Here is a 27,323-nt window from a genome sequence, read left to right as displayed (position 1 = left end):
ATAGAGTGATAGAAGCCATTTGATAAAAACAAATATAAGATAACAAATTGCATCACATACCAAGATAAGTTTAAAGTGAATAAAAAACAAAGACCTGGTACTCCCACCTTAAGGACTTTTTCAGATTCAATTCTGCCAGGGATGATACCATGGGAAGATTCTGGAAGGGAAGAAGTAAATCCTGCACTTAACTGGAGAGTGAGTCTATGGAGATAAAAGTCCTCTTATTCCTTCTGTAACTCTTGGTAACAAATTTAGGCTTGTTAACAGTAGGATTTTCTATGATTTGTGATCTGTGTTAAGTCCCAATTGATTCTTTGCTTCCAGAGTATCTTCTTCAACCTCGTAGGCTTACTGTATTCTTTGATGTTAAGAAACAAAGCCTCAAGTTATAGCAAGTCCATTTTCCAGCCATTCTCTCGTTGTTAGCTTTTTTTAAAAAATGGTGACATGAACATCTCATGATGGGATTTTTAGGCTTTAAGTTCTTATTTTCAGTGCGGTAAGTGAAAAACTTTATTTTTGCTGAACGTTGTGAATCAGAAAGGCTCATAGTAGGCACCTTTGTGTTTTCTGACTAACCACGCTTTGTAAGTCATGGTGCTATAATTCGATGTAAAACATCTTTTATTTTATAAATATGTACTATTCAGATACACATTTTAACAGTAAATGACTCATTGACTTTATAAGACAGATAGAAAGAGCTAACAGATGCATTTTTGCATACACCTGAAACTTAGGGTCATTTTAGACGATTGAGCATTTTTCTATGTAGAGGGGACTTAGAAACGGTCCTGGGAGTGCAGCATTTCAAATGAAGACAAAAGGAGATGAACCACACCCAAACCAGGAAAGGCAGCTCATGCCTAATAGTGTCCATGCATACTAGCATAATTTATCTTTAGTTTTGGCTTTGTTTTGTCTCTGAACTCATTTCTGCTTATTTTTAATGTCTCTCAACCAACCACCATCATCAGGAGAAAAAAAGAAATGACATTACCTAAGTTCCGGTATCCCTTTGGCAAGTGCACTGTGCCCATCCAGGACAGTGATTTTCTCTCTTTTATACTTCGTAAAAGGTGCATTTTCCAAAAAAGGATACATTTTCCACTTTTACTTCCTAGTAAATTGTTTCTTCCTCTCACATCCCGGCAACTACCGTTATTTTGAGATGGAAATAAATTCGTGTTATGAATCCTTTTGCTCATGCTCTGACCCCTCACTGTGGTTTCTGTCGTGCGGTGCCGTGGGGTGTTCTGTGCTACTCAGCACTCTAACAAAATCTGGAAGGGAATATATTGTCAACGCATAGCCTGGAGCTTTCATTTTGCACCCTTATACACCTCTCAACCTTTATAGGGGGTCTTCCATGAAAAAAGTATGTGGGGGTAGATGTGTAGTTTCAGCCTATTGCTTATTTTCTCTTTTTGTTCTATAATAGTTCACTCTCCTACTAAATTAAAACGTCAAGTCACACTCCTCTTACGGAAGGAGAAAGATAATTTATACCATGGGGGCATCTATCCTAAAAGCAACAAAACATCGTTGTTATACAGCTATCGGGACTGTTGAATGACGCGGTCTCTTGGGACAGTTTGTGCACGGAAGTGTAACTTGCATTCACAATCACGTGTCCTTCTCTCTTAACAGTTGACTTCAAACCTCGCGCCAGCATGGATACCGTCCATCATATGTTGCTTTTTGGATGCAATATGCCTTCCTCCACTGGGAGTTACTGGTAAGGGATAATGGTCCCACCGTCAAAAGGGGTGTAGGAAATGTATGTATTTTATAAGTACAAATAGCATCTGTGCAAGTATTTTGCTGCTGATTAATAAACAGGTAGAATATTTACTTTCCAGGAGGGAACACGGTTCTTTCGCATCACGTGGTTATCATGGTCTGATTATCACCGTTATTGAGTCTGCTATGGAACACATCCATCAGTCTTTGACAGACTTAATAAATTTATGTCTGTTGTCGTAGATAGCACATCAAGGTACAGACAGCTTATAAAAAAAGGCTGTCAATTTAGATAATGGATGCTCTGATGTTTACTTTTTTAAGCTCCTGCTTCAACCCAAAGACCACCAAGGCTCTGTTCACTGAGCACTCTTTTATCCCCAACGCTGTGCTAGGTGATCGTATACACCATTTCATTTTTTCCTAAAGTGTTTCCAGAGCAGTTAATATTGTCCTCGCTTAACAAACAAGGAGCCTGAGCCCCAGAGCTTCAGTATCATGTTTATGGTTACTCAGCTGGTTGATGTCAGATGAGGATAGAACACTGAGTTGTCTGGTCCCAAATCCAAAGTTATCCATTTCACCACACCGCCTCCCATTGATTCAAACAACTATTGCAGTTTTAGAATTTCTGCGGTGAGTCTTCATATCTTGCTATATATGGTCAGTAAACATCTGTTAAATGCCTGTTATATGCCAGAATGGTAGCAGATGCTATGGAAGGTTCTAGAATAGATATGCTTTTTATCCCTAGGAGCTTACAGCATAATTATGGCTTGAGATCTGCCCTTTCATTTTGTTCTTTGGTGTTCATGAAGATTGGTGAGCTTTGAAAATAGCCATGCGTTTTAAGTCTCCTATTTTGCGACAAGAGCCAGAATCACTGTCCGGTATTGAACAGTCCAGAATGACTAGTGTGCCTTGCTTTGCATGGAAGAAGGGTCTCTTTTGTGCCCCTGTCCCTACATAATCACGTTCATGATAGACCTTTTTCTGTGCATCCTCATATTTGTCAGACTGATGCAAGGCACACAGCAATTGCATTCTGGTCGTTGTTACAACAAACAATTGTAATATATATTTGGAACTGTTAAAAGCACAGGGCAATTAGTGGAACTCTCCAGGGACCAAGTATCATCAAAGCATTTGTTAATAGGCTTAAGTTATTTGATGAAAGGGTTGTATCACATAGGAATCCAGCTCACATGACTGGGTTTATGTAAAAACGGGACCAGCAAATCACAATTAATACCCTTTGCTATCAACATTCCAGTTTTTTGCTCTTCAGTAAATTTTTGTAAATAAGATTCTGATATTAAAAGATTATTCCGTGACAGCTTCTTCTGAATCTTGTTCACCAAATCACGTCCTTTGGCTTTATGTTTTAAAAATATTTCTTCTGAAACTGGCAATATTTATCTTCAGATTAGAATTCGTGAAAACAGCTAGAAGGGATGTCAGCTTTTAAAACCTGCTTTACATTTACCTTGGTTAAAGAGAATGAGTGAAAAAAATAAAACGTCACTAAATGTTATTATGGTTTTAATTAAGAAAAATCTCATTATAAAATGAACTAAGCCTCGTTCATTGTCCTCATATCAAAGGATCATCAGAGCAAATATTATTTTGGTCCTGTAAAAATAATTATTAATATTCTTAAATATACAGTTCTGAAATTAAGTCTAGTAAAATATATTTTCCAAAAGACTGCCAAATGGAGGAAAGAGAGAATTCAAAGAAAATGTAAATGAAAGTGAAAATAGCAATTTTGAGTAAAGTGATTACTACGTGTATTATTACTAACATTATGACTTGAAAGGCAACATAGTAGAATGAAGGAGTAGTGAACTAACTAGCGGAATTCCCTGGGTAAATTATGTGTGAGCTAGCCTCCATGTCTTCATTTTAGCAAAGGACTACCAATAGATCATTCATAAAACTCCTCTATGCTCTAAAATTCCGTAATTCTATGAATATAATTTGCACGCAGATGCTGAGTCAGATTAGAAAGCCATCATTATAAGATACGTGCACTGGTCGAGTCCTCTCAAACGCGCAGCCCGCTGCATTTTGCCATTCATTTGCATCCCTGAGTAATTTGAGCTCTGAATGGCATTATACGTATGTCATTTTAAATGGATTTTTAGCATCAGCCTTGCAGCACATATTTCCAATAATCTGTAGGTTTGCTAGGGTTGACTTCATCACCCTCAAGGACAGTAATTGGTGGTGGGACTTACCTTCTTTCAGCCAAGCCCAAAGTGTTCACGTAACATTTAAATTTATTTCAATATATGTATATAGTACCTGTTCAGTATGTAAACTAAGAGGTATGCATTAATTGAAACTGTTCTAGTGAGGGGTGGCTCAGTGGGTTAAAGCTTCTGCCTTCAGCTCAGGTCATGATCCCAAGGTCCCGGGATCGAGCCCCACACTGGGCTCTCTGCTCCGCAGGGAGCCTGCTTTCCTCTTCTCTCTCTCTCTCTGCCTGCCTCTCTGCCTACTAATGATCTCTGCCAAATAAATAAATAAAATCTTTAAAAAATAAAAAATAAAATAAAAAGAAACTGTTCTAGTGACTCCGACTTCCACAACCCAGTCTTATTCTCCATTTAAAAATGGTACAGACTTTTTTTATCTCCCAATAATTGGCAACACCCTCGCTTCTTTAAAGCATTGGAGCTCATGGGATATTTCATGGACTAAACGTCGTGGTTGCTTCACAAAAACATCTTCTGCTCCCTCCCCCCGAAGCCACATAGCCTCAGCCATGGAAACAGTCAGCGGATGTTTTCCAACTGCTTGGCCTCTTATCCTCCCACCTGAATTACAATACTAATAACAAAAATCTATCAGTGTCAAAGCCTTGCATTATTTTTCTAAAATGGTTGAGTCATGAAATTTATCACACTCATTTTACAGTTGCAAATCTATTCCTCAACTGCTCCAAGATCTAGACAGTAGTTAAATTAAGATTCCCATACTTTCACATGTATTTTTGGATACGATACCTATAATGTTTTTTGATGCTTAAGAATATCAAGAACTTATTCACACCCTGGGGAAATCTTTATGAGAGTACAAAACTGTTTTAGTGAAAGAAGAAAAAGCTAACAGGATATTTTAACACACAAACGTCCAGCTTAGATTTCCTTTTCTTTTTTCTTCCGTTAGCTAGGATTACCCCCTCTGTCTTCACTGGAGTGTTCTAGTTTCATTGCCAGAAGGTTGGCAAATAGGTATGTGTCCCTAAGAAAGTAAACATTTTCCCCCTGAAATTATGAAGTTATAATTCATCTTCTGTCTTCCGGCAGCACTTTTAATATGAAAACAAAGAGCTCTTCTGATGATGTTTCTCTGTTGTGCTGCCCTCCTTTGCTCTTTGTAATTGCTTCTTTCTACTGTTCATTAAAATATATTTACAGTTATATTACGTTTACAGGAAAATAGTAGACACAGCACGAAGCAGTTTTCATTATGTAGTCATTTTAATTTTAAAGGTTTTTTTTTTTCCCTACACATATTCCAGTCTTTGGTGTCTCATTCCAAATTAGCAGCTCACACTGGTAATGTGTCTAGTTAATTGTATGCATGTGCATTTAAATTGCATACATTGATGTGAACCTTTTAATATACCGTGGGGTGGTCCCTTTATAGTTAGAGTGGGCCTGGTGCTCAATTCCAAATTAACATACCTCTCGAGGATGCAAATAAGGACCGGCTGATGGAAAGGCAGCAGTATCTGTCAGATGTAACCCTCAAACCTTCTTTCCCAGATCTTTAAAGGAGAAGACAATTAACTGTATCTGGGGACCCACAGAACGTAATCGCACCAAGAATGGAACAAGCATAGTGACTTGTTGGATTCTATTGGTACTTGCAGACTTAATTCAAAGCATAGCAGTTCTAAGTTTCGCAGATTTCTTGGCTGAATTTGAGCCATAAGTGAGTAGATGATTTGGGGGGATTTTTTTTACAGTCAGTAAGGAAATGAGGTGCTGAAACCTGGGTAATTTAGACATAAGGTACCTATTACAGCTCCTCACGAGAAAAGGGTAAATTTTAGGAGATCTTAAAAATGGACATATTGCATTTGTTCTGTAAACAGCTTTATTTTATTTTTATTCTAACAATCAGGTTTGTTTTGTTTTGTTTTAATAATGTATGATTGGCTATGGATAGTATTTCAGTCTTTGAAAATCTCGATGTTTTGTTCATACAAGCTGTTTAACATTTGGGGTAATTCAGGAGCACCACTTTTTGTAATATGAGTTTGTACAGGCCCGTGTACTTTAATCTGCTGGACACAGGACCAGGGTTTAAAGAGTTTATGACTGCCAACTGCAAGCTTGTGTGTTCACAATACTGGAAGATTAAAGTGAGTTGGCTTCTTATGTACTTACCTGCCTTGTACTTGGGCGTCGTCTTCTATGCATAACCAAAATTATTATGTTTAGTCTTAGCAATTAATATATGATTGAAAACTGTTTCTAATGATGCTTGCGACCTACTACTTTTTACAAATCAGAGATGCCTTCTACAGGTTGTTTGATCTTCTCTGAAAAGAAGCTTCCCAGCTGGTTAAGTGAGGCTATTTCCAGCTGTTCTAACTTGGAATCATTCTCCAGCTAAAGCAGTAGAGCTTTCCCAACCTAGAAGCCTTAGCTTCAATCCCTTTCAACTGCTTCTATTTATTAACCACCTGCTGTGTCTTTTAAAATGCCGCTGTCTCCGCAGGGTTACAGATGCTGATGAGAGGAAAGAGAAGAGTAGCTAAAACACATATATATATATATATCTCAACCAGTATGTGAGACACCCTGCTTGGTTTTTCATTTAAATGACTGGTTTTTTAGGGTGATATTATGTCCACAGCTTAGTTGCCTCCCTCATGATGATAATGATTCTCTGGTTAAGAATGGTGTTTGCATATGCCGCCTTTATGCACCCTCTCCATATCCCAGCTACCTGTCATCTGTACACAGTGTATCTTCTGCAGCCCCCTCTTTGTTTCTTCTGCCACAATGAAACTTCTAAAGTTAAACACACATAATATCCTTGTCAGTATAAATAAAAATAACAGGGTCTACAAAACCTGTGCTCTGCCTTGTTCTAAAGCACTATAAAATGTGCCTTTGATTGTAGTAGCAAATTTTAGATACAAATCTCTGATAGGCTAAAACTGATTGTATCCATTTTTTAAAATATTATAATAGATTCATATGATGGTGCATATCAGGGTAGTATGGGGGATCTTTGTTTATTTAAGACACACGTGGTACTTATTGTATTTACCAGTGATCGTAACCATTGGCTAATTTATTTGAGAGAGAGAGAGAGAATGAGTTGGGGGGAGGGGCAGAAGGAGAGGAGAAGCAGATTCCCCTCTGAGCTGGGCGCCCCACACAGGGCTCGGGGCTCGCTCCCAGGTCCCCAGGATCACAACCTGAGTCAACCGAAGGCAGATGCTTAACTGATGGAGCTACTCAGGTGCCTTCCTTGGCTACTTTATAGAAACCTGGATTCGAGGTGTTGATAGGAGTTCCTTAGCAACTGACTTCTTCTTAGTAGACCACTGTCAACTTTAATAAAGTACAATGGCATGATTGTAACAATTTGACAGTTTCAACAGAAACAAACATTACATAACTTTGCACAGTTGTTCTTTCCTGACAGACTAGCATTTATGTTAAACAGAATAGCAATATTATAACACAGTGCTATACCATTCAGCCTAGAGCCAATTGTAATAAACACTAATCAAATTATTTAACCTGTGTTGGTTTGTTTCCTCATCTGTAAAGTGGAACTACTAATCCCACCCAATAGGGTCATGATGAGGAAGAAGTAAAGGGATGTAAATAATAGTGCAGTGCTGGGCACGTAGATGTACTTAATAAATAGTAGTTGTTATCCTTATTTGTTTAATTAATAAAATATTTCTTAACCAGCTATCATGTGCCAAGCTCTTTGTTAGGCACTGAAAATTTGGTGTGAACAAAACAGACACACCCTCCTTTTTTATAGACTTTATGGCTTTTATCTCACTAGGAAGGTGGGGTGTGTATATTTTGTGGCCATTTATCAGGCTGCTGCCTTTTAATCACCGCTCTTATTTAGCTTACCCAGTAAGTTTCCTACTTATTGATGTGCTAATAGTAATACTATTGTATACCCACTGCATTGATATTCACATCAAATTTGTCTGAATTGGGAAGTATGTTCTGTGGGTTTATAGAGAGCAGTTAATGAAATTTGAATAACTTACCCATTCCAGATGCAGTTTGGAATGATCAAGATATCCTACATATGCCATTGATTATATATTGTGTTTCTTAAAGAGACGTTCTCATTTTGGATTAATTTTCCTGTGGCCCTGATATTTAATTTAGTAAAACTGGAATTTAAGTCTACATAGACTTAACTTGAGGGCGTGACAATTTTTAAAAATTTAAAAAAAAATTTTTTTTAGCGGCACCTGGGTGGCTCAGTTGGTTAAGTGCCTGCCTTCGGCTCAGGACATGATCCCAGAGTCCTGGAGTCGAGTGCAGCATGGGGCTCCCTGCTCAGAGGGGAGCCTGCTTCTCCCTCTGCCTGCCACTCCACCTCCTTGTGCTCAGTCACTCTCTTTCTGTCTCTGACAAATGAATAAATAAAATCTTCTAGAAAATCTTTTTACACAAAAAAAGAAACGAGTTGTCAGTTCTGATCTTCCCTGAGTAACCTTGGATTTTACATAGCCTTTAACGGATACAACTAGAGGATACTTGAACAGTCAATCATGCTTTATTTGGATAATGCAAAATGACAGGTTAGCATTTTTCAGTGCTTGGCATAGTCTGAAAATATTCATGCCATCTGAATTATTTCCTCCATGGATTAGAGGTGAAAAGGCTCTAAAGCAGAGGTCCAAGAATCCAGAATAGTTTTCTTTTGAAAAGTTAATTCTCATCATTTTTACTACAAATACTAAGAAACCACAAGGGAGCTATGTGAATCTTTTCACGATTAATTGGCTTAATCTGGAGGAGCCTTAAGGAGAAGCTGCTAGAATTTTAAGACCAGGAGACTCAGTTGATGAGGCCTGAAGTTACAACAGCCGTTGATCAAGGGTTACATTGCTTCCTAGCCTTAGGACTTTTCTTATTAATAAGAATAGTAAAGGGCACCTGGGCGGCTCCGTTGGTTGAGAGACTGCCTTCGGCTCTGGTCATGATTCCTGGAGTCCCAGGATCGAGTCCCACATCAGGGTTCCAGCTCTGTGGGGAGTCCGCTTCTCCCTCTGACCTTCTTCCCTCTCATGCTCTCTCTCACTTTCTCAAATAAATAAATAAATCTTTAAAAAAAAAAAAGAATAGTAAAAATCTTCCTTATTTTTATAGGACTCTTTAGAAAACCAAAATACCATCCTTATCCTTTTGGTCTTTGTTTGTTTGTTTGTTTTTTAAGCAATGTCTATATCCAATGTGGGCTTCAGCCTACAACCCCAAGATCAAGAGTTGCATACTTGATCGACTGAGCCAGCCAGGCGTCCCTCCTGTGGACATTTTGTGTGGAGTAAATACGATGTTATTATTATTATTTTTTTTTCATTTAAAAGGGAAGATAGAGATCTGACAATGAGAAGGTGCAGGGACTTTATTCAAATGCTCTTTGCCACTCTGTTGTATTTTTCCATTGTATTATCCATTCCAGAAGCCATTTCTCTTAGTCTCTTATTTTTCCTCTTCTCCTCATCATCTCATATACTAAGTTTTAGGATTAGTTTCAATATCCTAGTGCTTTCCAGCGAGTCCATCTTTACTCAGTCTTGAGTTTAATAATTTTTTTTTCTTAAAGATTTTATTTATTTAAGAGACAGAGATCATAGGTAGGAAGAGAGGCAGGCGGCGGGGGGGGGGCGCGGCGGGGGGAAGCAGACTCCCTGCTGAGCAGAGAGCCTGATGTGGGGCTTGATCCTGGACCCTGAGATCATGACCTGAGCCGAAGGCAGAGGCTTAACCCACTGAGCCACTTAGGAGCCCTGAGTTTAATAAATTTCTTAAAAATTATAAAACAGGATTTGAAAAATCAAGGTTTGCTTTTGGAGCTCTTTTACCAAAGCTGATGAGAAAATAAAATGTAAGATTGTTGTCTCTTTGCAAATAAGTGAGAACAATTACCTAGAATTTGATTTTAGAATTGTATACACACATTGCAACTTAGTTCAGATATTATAGTCATGTAGTCATCGAAGCTTATCTTCACAGAATATCATTTTCTGCCCATAAATCAATCTCATATATTAGATAGAAGGAAGTGTGACAGGCAGAGCTTTGAATCATGGCTTGACTATGTGACCTTTGGAAGTTAAACTCTCTGTGCTTATTCAGCTGTAAAGCATAACCTATTTGCAATGTTCTTATGAAAGCTGATTTCTACAAACTAGCAGGCAAGTCATAATTCAGATTTATCATTATTTAAATATTTTAGTTAAAACTTCTTGAGGAAGTTTTCAAAACAAATTTGTTATACTTGACAGAACAATAACATTTTGGGCCAATCCAAATCTTTGTATATGAAAAGTTAAAAACTTACTTGGAAGTTAACGCCGCCAAACATTTCTTGAATATTTACTAAATGCCAGGCAGGGCTGCAGGTGCTGGGAGTTTATTGGCCACAAAGTATGCACAGTCTGGTCGGAAAGGAGATCAGTAAGCTGATGCTTAAGATGGGCGCTATAGTTAACGAGTGGAAGTTGGCCTAGATAAGGATCAGAGAAAACTTCCCTCAGGAGGAAGTCTGAAGGGAATCTTTTTTTTTTTTTTAATTTTATTTATTTATTTGACAGACAGAGATCACAAGTAGGCAGAGAGGCAGGCGGAGAGAGAGGGGGAATCAGGCTCCCTGCTGAGCAGAGAGCCCGATGCGGGGCTGCATCCCAGGACCCTGGGATCATGACCTGAGCTGAAGGCGGAGACTTTAACCCACTGAGCCACCCAGGTGCCCCCCGAAGGGAATCTTGAAGGAGAAAATAAGTACAGGTGTGTCAGGCAGAGATTTGGGGAAGGGGTTTTCCAGGCAAAGGGAATAGTATGGAAGAGAGACTTTGAAAACTGGCAGAAATTTGGCATGACTAAAATGGAACTTTTTTTTTTTTTCTGAGATATAAAAGTTCCCAGATAATGAAAAGCCTCATGTGTTATGCTATAATGTTTGGGTTTTATTTTCTTGTTATTTTTGGGAAGCGTTGCAAAGGTTTTGTGGCAGCAAAATGACCTAATCAAGTTTGTAGCTTAGAAAAACTTACTAAAGCAGTTTTCTCTGTTATATTTCGTTCTGGTTCCTTCTAGTCATACACTGAATTGACTTCCATATCAGAGGAAACAATTATCTTGTTTAACCTAAGACTGTCATCACAATGATGGGAGGCACTTTTGTATATTTATGATCTTTGTTGAAAGCTATGAAAATTGCCACCCAGATCTTTAAATTTTAGTAGCTCACAGTAGGGAGATACAAAGTTCCTCACATCTGACAATCTCATCTCTTAAACTCTAAGAGTATGAGGCCAAGGAGGGAAACTGTTTGGGGCACTGTCCAATATCCTAAGACTTGTGGCACAGGGGGCACAAGGGTGTCAGACATTTGTTCCAACGCACCCATCTCACGTGATAATGGTCCTTCGTCGTTTAAAGTATATTGTTCTTGACCGTGAACACTAAGAAACCACTGGCTGATGCGTTTTACATCGCACCTTACCCAACTTCTTTCTACATCCTGACTGATAGAAGCAAAAGCATTTGCTAAACAGAACCTTATGGGAACCTCCTGGTTCCCAGTCCCTCACCCCTTCATTCAGATGGGTAACAGGTGTCTGTCCTGACTGCCTAGTCTCCCACCCATTTCTGGCCTTAAGCAGGAAACATGTGAGGAGTTCCTGCCACTAAGTATGACGGTACGTTTTACCAGTGATTTTATTGTCTGTGACCTGGATGTTGGACAGGTTCTAGCCTCAGTTCCTACCCTGTTAAGAAAGCTACCACAGCCTTCATTCTTCTCCCAGGCCATGGGCATTGCCCACTTTCTCCTGTGTGAGCCAACCTTCTGCCCAAGAAGCTGTATATGTCCTTGTCTTTGATAGCCCTCGAACCTCTCAAGTCTCTCTAAACCCCTGACTCGGACACTGCTTGGTGCCAATTTCACAAAACACAGAACTAGAAAGGCAACATAAAAACATCACCGAGGGGCGCCTGGGTGTCAGTGGGTTAAGCCTCTGCCTAAGGCTCAGGTCATGATTCCAGGGTCCTGGGATCGAGCCCCACATGGGGCTCTCTGCTCAGCAGGGAGCCTGCTTCCTCCTCTCTCTGCCTGCCTCTCTGCCTCTCTGTCTGTCAAAAAAATAAGTGAAATCTTAAAAAACATCACCGAATGGTGTTTTGAACAAATCCAATTCTAGAAGAGAAAAAACTAAGAGATACAGTGTCATGGGAAAAAAAAAAAAAAAAGAAGAAGAAGAAGTGCGGACATGTGTGCCTTGGACTCAGGAAGCTTACCATTCATGAATTTGGTTGGACCAACATGAACTCTAGCGTATCAGTCAGCGTAGGGGGAGCCACAAGCACATGCCCACCCCAGCCTGAGTGGGAACCTTTGCACACAGGCCTGTGAGGGTTTGCAGACATGCCCGTGACCCGCAGCGGCTGACTGGAGGTGCAGGGCTTCAACTCCACATGGATCTTTCTGCCCGGGCTCCTTTTGCTGCGCAGCCCTGCTTCTCAATAATGAATCTCTAGATGAAGTGAATGCCTTGTTCAAGAATGCATTATGTTAAAGAATGCATTACCCTGGTAGAGTGCTTTGAGGTTTGTAAAGTGCTTTCACTTATATCTAATTTGATTTACAGAATGACTGTGAGGTAAGTATAACTAACCCTGTTTTATAAAAGAGAGAAAACTGAGGCTCGGTATACTGAGTGACTTGCCCGGCATGAAACAACCTCTCAACGGCACAGCCGGTATATATGCCTGAAGTCCTAGATTTAACACCAAGAACCCCTTACGTGGGATACACTTGTGTGGTTCCCCAGACTGATGGTAAGTATTGTGCTCCACCAAGTGTGGATGTGGCCAAAGATTTAGTGAAAATGCTGATCCCCAAAGGGGAAGTGTGAATGGCATGTCTTTCAGTCCACCTCCAAATTAACGCCGTGTGGACACTGGTTTCCACGCGCTGTCTGTGTAATGCTTACCTTCCTCCCTGATTTTACAGAGTACGTTCCACATAGGAACAGACCAAATTGCAAACTGTATATCTGCCTCACAGGATTGTTTCACATCGGGCAACGCACAGACACACCTCCCTCTTAATTTACTTTTTTCAGATATTAAATTATTTTTGGCTCTAGTCTTTGTCAGGATCTTAAAGCTGGTATGACAGCAATCATGATATTTTATGTATTTTACTTTGTTTTCAAATCTCTTCCCTTAGCCTCTCCTCCCTATGGTGAATGATTAATGTGTTTTGCTATTTGGATCTTCGTTTATGGCTGCATTTTTTTTTTTCTTCAGGTTTTGTGATGAAGGAACCTGTACAGATAAAGCCAATATTCTATATGCTTGGGCAAGAAATGCTCCCCCGACCAGACTCCCCAAAGGTATATCTGAGGCCTCTTGCATTGCCTTCCCTAAAGCTGTTTAATTTCTGACTCTAGAGTACTTTTTATCATGTCCTTTCTACAGTTGTCAACAGTGTTCCATTTTGCAATTTTACACTGAAAAATTGCCAGTATTACCTGCATTGTACTGAGAAGGTTTCATTTAGGTAGTTCCTCTTTTTTCTGCCTCTCTTTGGTAAGTAACCTGACCATTCAATAGTTCAGGTAGAAGCAGAGAGTACCCAAGAAGTATACCTCAAGCTCCCTTCAGCCTATGGCACATTGATTCTTGACGGTAGGAGCATTTCATGAGCCAAGAGAGCTAAGAATTAAATAAATTGCTGTTTCAGCAAACAGATTTTTTTTTTAATAGTCTTGGAACCTGGATATTTAATGTAATGTCAAACCTCAGCTGGCTTTCTGACTTCACTCTGAACTGTTCACAACTTCCAATGTGTGAATGAATTACCAGGCTCTCTTTTATTACTGTGATATTTCTTAATATCAAGGGAATGTGCAGTTCTGTAACAGAATAGGTCTGCCATGGTTCAGGGATGGTGTCTTGGGATACACGTGTCCCTCTCTTGCCTCCCCAGCTTTGCCAGCTCTAATTGATATCTGTTTTGCTTTGCTTCAAATGAGTTTCTGGATCCTCTCAATAGTTTACCAGGCAGCTGCTACCAAACAAAATTGGAAACTAATGGGGGGTGGGGGAAGGCTGTTATAGATTTGCTGACATTTTTAATGTTAGCATTAAACCATTAGTTGAGCAGATAGAAAAAAATTTTCCTCGCCTATAAATATTTTCTCTGTTGATTTTTTATAAAGCTTCCTAGCAGCTCTATTAATAGTACAACTCTTAGGAACCCTTCAGATTCCAAGAACCTATTGACACACTGGACTTTGCAATCTCACTGATAACTGATTTCCTCAATAACATTTTTGCAGATACCAGTTTTCATATGCGAATGAAAGCATTTCCCCTGAGGTGCTCTTAAGAAGTCTGTTTTCTATATTCAATCAGAAAATAAAAATGAATGTGACTATCTTCAAAACAAAACGAAAGAATGGATTTATGTATACCTGTTATATAATCACCTAGAGTAGCATTTTGTTTTGTTCTATTTTTTTTCAGAATGAGTGAATTCTCCTCTTAAAGTATATATGATTACTCCGGTTCTGAGATGGGAAGTATGATTAGAATTATATCAGAGCTTTGAGAAGGAATGATAGATTATATTAGAAATGTTCAGGGATTACCTAGTTCATAAGAAATTATGTTATATGCTATTTTATTTCCCTTTAGATTTCATAGATCAGCAACCTGAGATTAGCTCCATTTTAGACTTTGATTTCTAAAATATTAATTCATCTTCTTTCTAAACCTTTAGGTGTTGGATTCAGAGTTGGAGGAGAAACTGGAAGTAAATACTTTGTACTGCAAGTACACTATGGGGATATTAGTGCTTTCAGAGGTAAGTTTTGAAATGTTGGGACTAGGCACAACTTTAAATACTATAAATATATGAAATATATATAAAAATGTAAAATGTACATACCGACTCTTGACCACGCATTCTGCACACTGGGAAACAACTGCTTTTGTTCCCTTTAATTTGGGACTACCGAAGAAATGACGTTTATTTTGAAAAGTGTATTCTCTTGTCCTACTGTGCGTCTTTCTCTTAGGCCGACTTCAGGGTTCTCTTGCTTTCCAGTGTGTTGTCTTATCTACCCTCTCCTATTAGGGGATTCCTTCCAACGACGAATGTCAGCAGACTAGGGATTTCGCCATTTATTTCCACTACTGTAGGCAAGCCACTGGAAGAGCCCACATGTCTTGCAGTACCAGGAAAGTTCCCCAACACTCAGGTTCATGTCAGTGCTTTATCTGTGATCTACACTTGTCTCTTCATGACCTCGTCCATCGTCTGCTGCCCTGACGCACAGACCCCACCTACTTGTTTGACACCTGCTAAAGTGTCATTGGTCTACCCATGATGACAATGCCCTTCATTTTTTTTTTATTGAAGTATAATTGACATACAATACCTTATTCATTTCAGGTGGACATCATAGTGATTCAGTATTTTTATACATTATGAAATGATCCCCATGATAAGTCTAGTTGCCATCTGTCAGCATACAAAGTTATTACAATATTATTGACTCTATTCCCTATGCTGTACATTAATTCCTATGACTTGATTTTATAACGGGAAGTTTGTACTAGGTACTCTATTTAAATCCTCCTTTTCTTATTATAGAATCATTAACATGAGGAAGGGGCCCCGTTCCCAAGGCAACCGAGACTGGTACTTCTTCCTTCTGCTGCATTTAGTCAAATTCCAACTGCCTTCCAGGTTCAAACTTCAGTGTTCACGGGAGTGTAAATATTAAGCAATCTTCTCCGTGGCTTATCAGCTTTTCTGTGATGTCTTTCTGACTTATACATATTGCCCCGAGTTCTCTAATTTAACATTATATTTCTCCTACCTAACCTCATACATTTTCCTCTCCAGACACATTAGCTTCCTCTCCGGCAACTAAGTCTTGAAGTACATGTCCGTCTCAGTCCATGAGGTATCCTTGGGGACCTTTGCTGAGAGTGCCTCCTGTGGTCATGGTTTCCATAGATTCTCAGTATTCAGGACTGAGAGAGTAAATACAATCTTTCTCTGGAAAAAGATACTAGGAAGGATAATTTTATATGATTGAAAAATTATCATTAGCACTGCAATCAGATATATTATCAGCTAAACAAGCTCCTAGGGACCAGCCCATGAAGCTAACTTCTAAATAAAGCTTGTTTTTCTATTAAAAATACACTTTGAGTTATAGTATACACATAGCTTTCCATTTTTGGAACAGAGCCTTAAAACTTAAGTTGTTAACTGTAGTGTTGAGATAGGGTTTTGTTGAAAACAATGGAATGAATGTTTGTGTTTGAGGAATAAACAGAAATGATCTGTTCTAAAAAGTTACCATGTTGGTGTCAGCGGAACAGGGAGCGAGTCAGGCACTGCTGACTTCCAAATATTGATCAAGACTGTAATTTTCCCAAGAAGGCAAGGAAGGCTTTCCCTGCCCACCACAACTAAAGTAGCTGGCCATACCTACACACATTCCCCAGCCCCACTTTCTGTCCCTCTGTGGAGCCCTGGACTTCACTTTTCGGCCACATTCCTCCTAGCTTTGTAATATGTCCTTACAGGTAGCACACTGATACCCTAGGGAAGAAGGATGATAGAGACTAGTTTTAAAATCTATTACTGTCCTAATTTAATTTATTACTGGTGAGGAATTAGTTTTGTTTTGTAATTTATGTTTAATCTAGGGATAATTTAAAAGTTCTGAGATTTGATAGGTAAATATATAGTTATTCTTTAAGAGACTGATGAGGAATTTTTATACAGATTTTTCATTTTTCACTTTTTTTGGGAACCGTTTTTCTAAAAGAAGGTGTATATGAGGTATGAGTTAGAAGGATTACTGGTACTATAATTCATGGACCTTACTGAAACATAACAAAAATATAAACAAAAAATTTCACCCATGTAATCTTTTCAGTAGTATTAGATAAGATCTTGTGTCTTAAGCTATATGTGACTTAGAAAATTAAAAAAACGCATGGGAAGATATCAAATCTCACTAAAACTAGAGAGCATTTTATATTTATTAAATCAGGGGTGAGTGGAGATGGAATTATGGAAGTAGGACTACCAGGGTTTGAATTAATCTGGCACAGTTTGGGAGGCTTTTTAAATTAGTGCAGTGTTTTGAAAAGCAACTTTGTCATATTATATGGATTTTATATAGAACATTAAAATCTTACTGAAGGCTTTTATCCTAAAGAAAGAGTTTTTTGTTTTTTGTTTTAAGATTTTATTTATTTGACAGAGAGAGGGAGAGATCGCAAGTAGGCAGAGAGGCAGGCAGATAGAGAGGAGGAAGCAGGCTCCCCACAGAGCAGAGAGCCCGATGTAGAGCTTGATCCCAGGACTCTGGGATCATGACCTGAGCCGAAGGCAGAGGCTTTAACCCACTGAGCCACCCAGGAGTCCCAGAGTTGTTGTTTTTAAATGAGCTACCTACCCATGGTTGTTTATGCCCCAATAACTATTAATATGAAAAAGTGAAACTTTAACAAAGGTCCCTAAGAGGGGATAGTTAAATAAATGGTATAATAGCAAATTATAAAAATTTATATAGACTACATAATAACAAATCATAAAACTGTATGTATGTGTGCTTATTTCCGAGTATTAGAAAGAACAAGGAAAAGAAAGAAAATAGTCAATAAGCAGGAAAGTCAGAATTGTGTGATTCTTTTTCTTCCTTTAAAATGTTAAAACCATTATCTTGATGTTTTTCAATTTGAACTTAGTGTTCAAACTTTTGATGATATTTTTAAGTATAGAAATTAAATATCAGAAGCAGACTAACTGTAGAAGGAAGTTGCTACACTACTGAAAAGTAGGGAAATACTTGTCTTAAGGGTGTAAGTATTTATCCTTATGGGGAGTATATATCCTTACGTGAGAAATCTAGTACTTTTCTTTAATAAAATGCCAACAGTGAAGAAAAATCTTTTAAAATTTTTTTGGAATGTGATAAAGTATCAGAAGCCAGACTGAGTGTGTCTTGGACTGTGTTTTAAGTTACCTCTATTAGTAGGAAAAAATTGAGAGTGATTTTAGTGAGTTCTGTGGGATTACATGAAATCTTGATTTCAGTTTGGTCTTTGTTTGTTTTGGAAATTGCACAGAATGTGAAGCTGTAAAAGAGTCGTTTCAAAAGAGCCATCTTTATTAAACGCCGCATCAGGCACAGTGTCAGACCCTTGCTGGGTCTGGGTATCCTAACCTTCCTGTCCACAGGAGTTGAGTATAGGTTAGCAGGAGAGACAAGCCCAGAATCTGCATTTCTAGACAATACTAGAAATTTGTACCAGCTCCGGGGGCTGTGGAGAGGAGGAGCGTGCAGGTTTGCTGGGAAGGGAGGAGAGGTGTTTAGAAAAGGCTTCTTGGCAGATGGAAACAGAGCAAGGATATTTGAATGGTGATCAGGAGCCCCCAGGTAGGCAGGGGCAGGGGGAAGGCTCGTTCCAGATGGGTAAAAGCATGTGCCTAGACACAGGGGAGTGAGATGCCTCATGTCCACAAGGAACTTTTGATAATTTGGTGCTACTGGAGTGTGAAATGCAGAGAGAAGTGGCAAGAGATGAGAACATTGGTGAAGGGTGGGGTTGGACCGTACCCAGCTTTGCTAGGACTTTATTTGCAAAGTACTCAGAGCATTTATCAGCCAAGCAGTAACCTCAGCTTCAGTCCTAAGCTTGACCATGTGGGAAATCACTAACCTTATGTATGAAGAAAAGATCGGGACTTTAGCATGCCAGGGTGACCCAGGACTGAGGCTCCGGGAAGCCAGAATGAATTCTTTTTTAATTGTACACGTCCTAGATTTTTATAAAATAATATTCCACAGAAAAAATAATGCAATATGATTAGAAATGATTGTCCCAGGGATCCTGACCAGCTCGGTTAATGGAGCATAAGCCTGTTGATCTTCGGGTTGTGAGTTCAAGCCCTATGTTGGGTGTAGCGATGGCTTAAAAATAAGATTAAAAAAAAAAAAAGAAATGCATATCCCAAATAAACAATAACATTGTGCCAGGGGTTAGTTGATCTGACTCTAAAAGACCAGATGGGCTGGCAAAGGTAGTTTCTAGCTCTGTTACCCTCACAAAGTTTCTAGACCTCTCTGCCCTCCTCCTCACCTATAAAATGGGATCATAATGGTTCATAGAAAGGTACCTGCTAAGTACTCAGTAAATGTTAACTGGTATCATTATTGTCCCTATAAAAGGCTTCAAGGTGACATAAATTGCCCTAAATCCAACCTTTTGGTCGTAGTTGCTCCTAATATAAAGAGTGTGCTGGTTACTTTTCCAGGGTGTTAAAATTTCTTGTTATATTTAGACACAGAGCTGTTCATAGCTGTCACGTTGTGACTAGAACTTTCTTAGTTAAGCTGCTTACTGTTCTCCACAACAGATCTTTTTTGTTCATAGTTCATTTATAAGAAGATAAACTACAAGACTGTCCCTTCCCTCAAGGAAATTAGAATAATAGGAACTAGAGATTCTTCCTGGTCCTCTTTTTTTTTTTTTTTTTCCCAGCGCAAGTTTTTTCAATAGAGTCTTGTTCCAAAGAGAAAATTCTCCTGAGCTTGTTACAGAAATTTGCCACATTTCTTCTGGGTGTTTTCGCCTATGGGAATCTTTAGAAAACTGGCCTCTCCTTTGCAGAGTTACTGATTTTAGCTTCTTGGTCTTCAACAATAACTCAGTTCTCCATTTGGGAAACCCATTTACTCACTAACTGAAGTTGGAACAGGTATCCTTAAAAATGGTGGAAAGGACCTGTGCCCAAGTCATCAGCATCTTTGGGTTGACAGAATTTCCAAGCTGTAAACTACGTATTCTCCTTCAGCTCTTGTTGCTTACAGGAAAAGTAGCAGGTATTGTCAGGGATACAGACCCTCTCCCCGTGTCACCAGGACTGTCAACAAGTGCCTGGACTTGGTGACCTTCGGATTTGATTTCTTCTTGCCTTCTTTGTTTATGCCAGCCTATGATCCGTTAGGTGTAGCTTCTGAACAGCTTCCTTCCAGGGAGGTGGGCGTTATTAGACACAGGGTGTGAGTTCAAGCGCGTACACCCCACACTCACCCATATAGGCATGGGAGGTTCCTGGCTCACCACCGCTGTAGGGACCGTAAGGATGAGCACGAGAGAGTGGAAACAATGGCAGGCAGAAGGGAACACAGAAAGCTCTGGAGGCATTCTAATTCCACTGTGACTTCTGCCGCGTCTCTGCCTCTTAACGAGACTACTGCGAGGAAGCTAGCTATTGCAAAAAGCTTTGAAATTGTGAGCCCAGGAAAATCCCTTGCTAATGCATTTTTGAACAAGATGGAACATAGATCAGTGGCAGGGCAGCTGCACTTAAAATTACTTCATTCCAGTATAAAGCAGACCACTCTGACTTTAGTGGAAGCATGAGAGTGCTCTTGACTCCCTGATACCTGATTGCGGAGAGAGCAGAGATGGGGGGAAATTGCAGGGAAGGTCATGGCCCACCGCTTCCTCTGGTGTTTTCTCTAAACCCCTCCCAGCTGCTTCCTCCTGCATGCTCTCTAGGAAGATACATCTCATGTGCTTTTACTCCTCTGCAAAGTGAGGGTTACTGTGGGTGGCATGTTTAAACCCATGTATTTTCTAACATTCTGGATTACTTTCCATATTTAAGAACCTCCTCTGAATCTCCCTGATATGAGGAAGTGGAGATGCAACATGGGAGGTTTGGGGGGTCGGAAAAGAATAAATGAAACAAGATGGGATCGGGAGGGAGACAAACCATAAGAGACTCTTAATCTCACAAAACAAACTGAGGGTTGCCAGGGGGAGGGGGGAAGGGAGAGGGTGGCTGGGTGATGGACATTGGGGAGGATATGTGATATGGTGAGTGCTGTGAAATGTGTAAGCCTGACGATTCACAGACCTGTACCCGTGGGGCTAATAATAAATTATATGTTAATTTAAAAAATAAATTAAAAAAAAAAAAGAAGAACCTCTTCTGAAATTGCACATGTGGACAGTGTTACTCTTCCCCTGCCCTCAGGGAGCTGCCTAAAAGCCATGAGCCTCTCTACATGGACAGAGAGACCTAGACATCACATTATTAGCACACAGCCTTGCCTTCCCTGAATAGGACCCTGATGTGCACCTAGTCCAACAAGTCTAATCCACTTCCACAGTATAGGAGGTTAGGGGCACCTGGGTGGCTCAGTTGGTTAAGCATCTGCCTTTTGAATCCTGTTATGATCTCAGGGTCCTGAGATCCAGCCCCAGGTCAGGCTCCCTCCTCAGTGGGGAGTCTGCTTTTCCCTCTTCCACTGCCCCCCTACCCCATTCATGCTGTGCTTTCTCTCAAATAAGTAAAACCATATATATATATATATATACATACACATATATATATATATGGTTAGTATGAGGTTAGTTCTCACCATGGTCTTTCATTCCAGGGTTCTCAACACCAGGGACAGCAGCCCTGCTTAAACAAACATATCCTCAACACATACAGAAATGTGGTTCCAGGAAGGGTACACTTTTTACATCAGTTTCCCTCTTTTCTCCCAAGACTTGATACCCATGCCACTCTTCAAGTCTCCTTTCTTCCGTCTCTGACTCCAATTTTTTATTTCTTTATTATTCTTGATATCAGGCCACAAAGTTACTCAGGTGCTGTGAGATAGATGCGGCTTGGAAATAAGAACTTTAAATCTGATAGGAAGGAATTGGGACACATAAATCAAGTATTACATTATATCACCTTTGGGAGTCTGGGACACCATCCCTAATCATATATGCTTGTATTCCTATAGAAAAATGTTCAAATAGTTACTCTACAAGGGATAAATGAAGACCATAAATAGCATCACATCCGTTTAGACCAAATTTTGCTGCCAAACACTATTAAAAAAAACCTTAGGATTCCAGAGCTTTTCAGACTTTAGAATTGCAAATACTTCTATTAGAACAAAGAAACCTATTCTCTAACACTTGAGTTCTCAGTTAAAATAAAAACAAGGGTGTGAGGACTCTGGATATATCTGAATACTTTCCCATTAAAATAACTCCCCCCCCCAACTTGATTTTTCATCTTTTGGACAATACAGAAAAACCTTAAAAAAAAAAAAACAGTAAAAAAAAAAAATCACTCACAACACCTTATGATTCAAAAACCTGTTATATGAGGTGACAGTTGCACATCTCAATGTGCTAAAAACCAAAGACTTACACACTTTAAAGGGGTAAATTGTATGTTATGTGAATTACACCTCAGTGAAACTGCTGAAGAAAATCTATATAGATTACCTGTGTATGATACCCTTTTTATTCCTATCCTCCTCTGTCCCTGGACTCCTACCTCCAGGTAACTATCATTTATATCTGCCTACTTTTCACATGCTTATCCTAACTAACCTCTCTGTATAAACACAGAAACCCCAGATGTGTATCTATGCACTTTTTCTTTTTTGGGCAAAAATCAGACCACTCTCTTCACAGAGCTGCATCTGTGTACCCTGGGTATACGATGTACCCTGGGTGTATTTCTAAGGCAGACCATGTAAAGCTCTTCCGTTATTTATAATAGCTGCCTAGTATACTGTTGTGCAGATATACTAAAATTTATATATCCTGTTCCCTACTCAAGACATTTAAGTTCTGAGCTTTTTGCTATCATGAGTGATGCCGCAGTGAACTTTAATGTAAGCAGTGTTTTAAGTAACGATGTGTTGCTCCTGCAGGGTAGATTTCTAGAAATGGGGTTTTTGGGTCGTGTGGTGTTAAAGCCTTAACAGATTCCACCAAATTACCCAACAAAACAGTTTTTCCCATTTACAATCCAAGCGAATGAGCGAGCCTCATATCCTTACCTCCACTAGATGTTTTCACACTTGAAAAATTTTGCCCATTGTTTACTTAAATAAAGAGCTTCTCTTATTATTTCATTAAAAGGATTGGAATTAGCTGGAGGGTCTTAATAGAATTACCTCTAAAGTGCATACTCTTTTTCCTAAATCCTGAGAAGTCAGGGTTTCTCAGAATTTAATCTAAGGAATACCTGCGCCAGAATCTCCTTGGGGTGCTTTTTGAAGTGAAAATTCCTGGTTCCAACCAGGTACTGAGTCAGATGCACAAAAAGTAGAGGTGAGGCTCTGGTGGGTTAGAGCAGGCTCCTGCTGACGCACAAGACCCAGGTGTTAATTTTCAGATGTTTTTTGAGTTGTCTGCTGATTATAACCATCCCTAAAAATGAAGGCAGTAGTTACTCAAAAATTATCACTTCCTAATTATTTTACTGCATTTTATTAATTCTGCTCTTGGGGATAATTAAGCCATTATTTCTCTTGCATCCACAGAGTGGGAATACTGTAAAATGGTGTTTAACGGCTCATCTCTCCCCAGCCCAGGGTTCCGCGATGTCCCATCCATAGCTTGGAATAAATCACAGGTTGTTTAGATTTAAGAAAACGATGGAGGGGTGCCTGGGTGGCGCCGTTCTTTAAGTTTCTGACTGTTGGCTGCAGCTCAGCTTGTGATCTCAGGGTTGTGAGATCAAGCTCCCAGCATGGGCTCCACACTCAGCATGGAGTCTGCTTGAGATTCTCTCCGCCACCCCCCCCCCCCGCTTTTCTCACTTGTGCTTGTTCTCTCTCTCTCTTGCTCTAAAATAAATAAATAAATCTTTTTAGAGAGAGAGAAAATTATGAAAAAAGTGTTAGGCAGATTATTGTGAATAGTCTAAAAATTTGAGGAAATATCTTTACAATATTAAGAACTCTTAACCAGCACAGCAAAGACTTTGCCCACCTTATTGACAAGCAGATGCAGTTACAACATGTATCTTTGTTGTTTCAATAAATGAGAACATCAGTAAATATTCTTTTCCTTTTTTAATTTTTTTTAAGATTTTATTTATTTATTTGACGGAGAGAGAGATCACAAGTAGGCAGAGAGGCAGGCGGAGAGAAGGGGGGTAAGCAGGCTCCCTGCTGAGCAGAGAGCCCGATGCAGGGCTCATTCCCGGGACCCCGGAATCATGACCTGAGCCGAAGGCAGAAGCTATAACCCACTGAGCCACCCAGGCTCCCCCAATCCCCTTTTCTATATATAGTTATGCAAATGTTCCTTCTTTACACTTAATCTAGATAAAATTATTTGAAGGGTGAGCAAAAATAAGTTATATCCTCCCCGTTTTTTACGTTTTTATTTTTAAGTGGAATATATGGACTGAGAGGGACTAGCGAGTGAGAGGAAGGCAGAGACCATGAAACCAATTCCGAGAGAGAAATGATTGACAAGCAGGTGACATTCCAACTGCACAAAATTCTGTAGTCTCTTAGACTTCTGCAGATGCAGAGATGGAAATATGGCTGAGAAGGCATTGTTGAAAAGAAAATCATAACTTTCTTTTCTTTTCTTCTGAGAAGAAAGGAGTAAAAACCGTAGGTCATGTGTTGTGTACTAACGTGTTTTTAAAGTACTTGTTTCTAACTCCAGAGACTGAGTCTCCAGCATGATCAGGTAAGAAACAGTGTGCCAGAAGGGCCTCATCCGGCCCAACCTCTCCATTTTACAGAAATGGGGATCGATACTCAGAAAGGTTAAGTGATTTGCCTAAGGTGATATAGCTACTATTCCAATGCTATTAAAAACCAGAAAAATTTAATTTGCATTGGATTTCTAGTTTGTATATGAGCCAAAGTTCATCTCCTGACTATATAAAACAAACAATGAGCCACTAGGAACTGGGAGGGATGAACTCATTCATGCACAACAGAATAAACATGTATAAAGATGGAGTCGTTTACCTCATCTCATTTATGCCTTTTCATCCTGATGTATGAAGTAATTGACTTCCCTTATCAAGCAGGGATATTTCTATATCAGGTCGCTTGATAATCCCATTGATTTCAGAATTGTAATCGGATGTTCTTCATGTTCTTGTCTACCCTTCATTATACACAAGCAGCTTGATGTGAGTCATGGGAATGATTTTAGGTCTATTCAATACCTCCCAAATGATCCAAAAGAAGCCTATTATCCTGCAATATTTTTTTGCTCTTGCCGATCTCTTCACATAAATGTGAGCTCCTTGATTCCCTAGCTTCGTGCATCTCAACTTTGTTAATCATCCTCAGTATGGAAAACTAATGATCCTTATTCATCTCATTCATTCCATGGGACACCTGTTTATTTTTATACCTAAATATAGCCATTAAGGATCAGGAATTACATTTTCATTCATTTGGTTATGAGAAGACCTATAAAGCACTGTAGTATTATTTCTTTTTTAAAGGCTATATTCATATACCTTTAAAATGTTTTTAAATCTCTAAAATGTGTTTTTTAAAGAATGTTTTTATCTGTAAAATGTGTGGTTTTTTTAAATTTTTTAAAGATTTTATTAATTTATTTATTTGCCAGATTGAGAGAGAGAGAGAGTGTGCAAGCGCACAAGCAGGCAGAGTGGCAGGCAGAGGTGGAGAGAGAAGCAGGCTCTCTGCCAAGCAAGGAGCCCGATGCGGGACTTGATCCCAGGACCCTGGGATCATGACCAGGGCCTAAGGCAGCGGCTTAACCGACAGAGCTACCCAGGCATCCCACTAAAATGTGATTTTAAAGAATGTTTTGTATCTCTAAAATGTGTTTTTTATCTCTGTTTTAAAAGCAACTTAACATTAAGCAATATAATATTCAGTTTAAGTGATATCTTTTTTAGGAAAAAAGAACGTTCCCTAATACCATTTAGTTTTGTCGTATTTCGAATTTATTTTCTAGTTGTATTTCAAGAAAACCTTGTGCTTTACCTTCATTTATTCTTTTGCAACTCATGCTTTTGTAATCACTTATAATTACTAACTCCTCTTTTGAAGTTGGTCACGGCTCCATAGTCTCAACTAATTAATTCCCTTTAAATTAATAGCAGATAGCATTTCATTTTTTAACCGAAAGAAATTGAGAGGAGGAATAAAGTTACTTGCCCATCAGCTCACATAAAAATGAGCAGATGCAATTAAGTTTCATTGACATCTAGTTCAGGGCCCAGACGTGTTTCAAGGCATTTTTCACATATTTCATACATATTCCAACAGGTTTCCTACCCTTCACCCTGTCCCTCACAGCTCTCCTTCATTGCCGTCACACATTTATGTTTGCTCACTGTGTCCTAGGAATTCTGGCAAATGGTAGAAGTTTGTAAAGAGATATGCTAGGATTTGCACCTTCCATTTCCCATTTACTATTAATTCCCTTGTATATTAGTTGACTGTCTTACTAGTAAAATGGAAAAGATAACCCTAAATAAATACATGACCAAAAAGCATTTGATAAAAATGATTCAATTATAGTATTTAGTGATATTTACAAAATATTGTTATAAAAATATAATTCAGGGGTGCCTGGATGGCTCAGAGGGTTAAAGCCTCTGCCTTCGGCTCAGGTCATGATCTCAGGGTCCTGGGATCGAGCCCTGCATTGGGCTCTCTCCTTGGTGGGGAGCCTGATCCTCCCTCTCTCTCTGTCTGCCTCTCTGCCTACTTGTGATCTCTCTCTGTCGAATAAATAAATAAAATCTTAAAAAAAAAAAAGAAAAAGAAAAATAAGAAGAATAAAGTAAAATAAATAAAATAAAATAAAAAATAAAAAGAAGAATAAAATAAGAAAGAAAAATATAATTCTCTGGGCCTGAAAGAGACCTCCCTTTTTCTGCCAGCAGAAACATTACTCTCCTTTTTATCCAATTTGAAAACCCTTCATCCTGCTCTCCATTTCTTTTCGTTACCTATTAATTCTTATTTTCTCTATCTTTGAAAACTTTCAGGAGTATTTCTTATTATAGGAATATTTCTCCTCTCCACATTTCCCAAGCCTCTTTTTTTTTTTTTTTTGCAAGTCTTTCTTATTCTTGTTTCCCCAACTTAAGTGTAACATACCACCTAGAAATAACTAAAAGGAAAATGAAATCTGGTCAGTAACCAGCGTTCCTTCTACCTTAACACTTTATATTACAGTGAAAAGACTTGCTTAAGGACTGAGGGAATTTGAGAGATAATTTGGGTCACCGAAGGGTTCAGTGTTTTTTCTTAACGTAGAAGTGATACTTAGTACTTACACACCACCTCTTAACTCTAAAGTGCTTTATAAATGTTACTTTATTCACATCTCAATGTAAACATATTGAATGACTGAAAATTAATGCTAAATCAAATATATGGGCTATAATGTTCTAAGTGTATTCCCTAGTTAATACCACGGACTACTTGCATGCATAATTATATGTAAATTAGATACTTCAGATTAATT

The 27,323-nt window shown here is 39.0% G+C and overlaps 1 protein-coding gene across 20 annotated transcripts in view; it reads left to right on the top strand.

Moving 5' to 3' along the window:
- Nucleotides 1-27,323, top strand: part of PAM (peptidylglycine alpha-amidating monooxygenase) — a 282,570-nt gene that overhangs the window by 176,301 nt on the left and 78,946 nt on the right. For all 20 annotated transcript variants that reach the window (XM_044264740.1, XM_044264805.1, XM_044264795.1 and 17 more), the window contains exons 5-7: nt 1,654-1,741; nt 13,296-13,381; nt 14,773-14,856. In XM_044264740.1, the coding sequence (XP_044120675.1) occupies nt 1,654-1,741; nt 13,296-13,381; nt 14,773-14,856 (258 nt within the window). The remainder of the gene's footprint in view (nt 1-1,653; nt 1,742-13,295; nt 13,382-14,772; nt 14,857-27,323) is intronic.

Source organism: Neovison vison, chromosome 1, assembly GCF_020171115.1.
Source record: "Neovison vison isolate M4711 chromosome 1, ASM_NN_V1, whole genome shotgun sequence".
NCBI classification, from domain to species: Eukaryota; Metazoa; Chordata; class Mammalia; order Carnivora; family Mustelidae; genus Neogale; species Neogale vison.
This window is presented reverse-complemented; position numbering and strand designations above follow the sequence as displayed.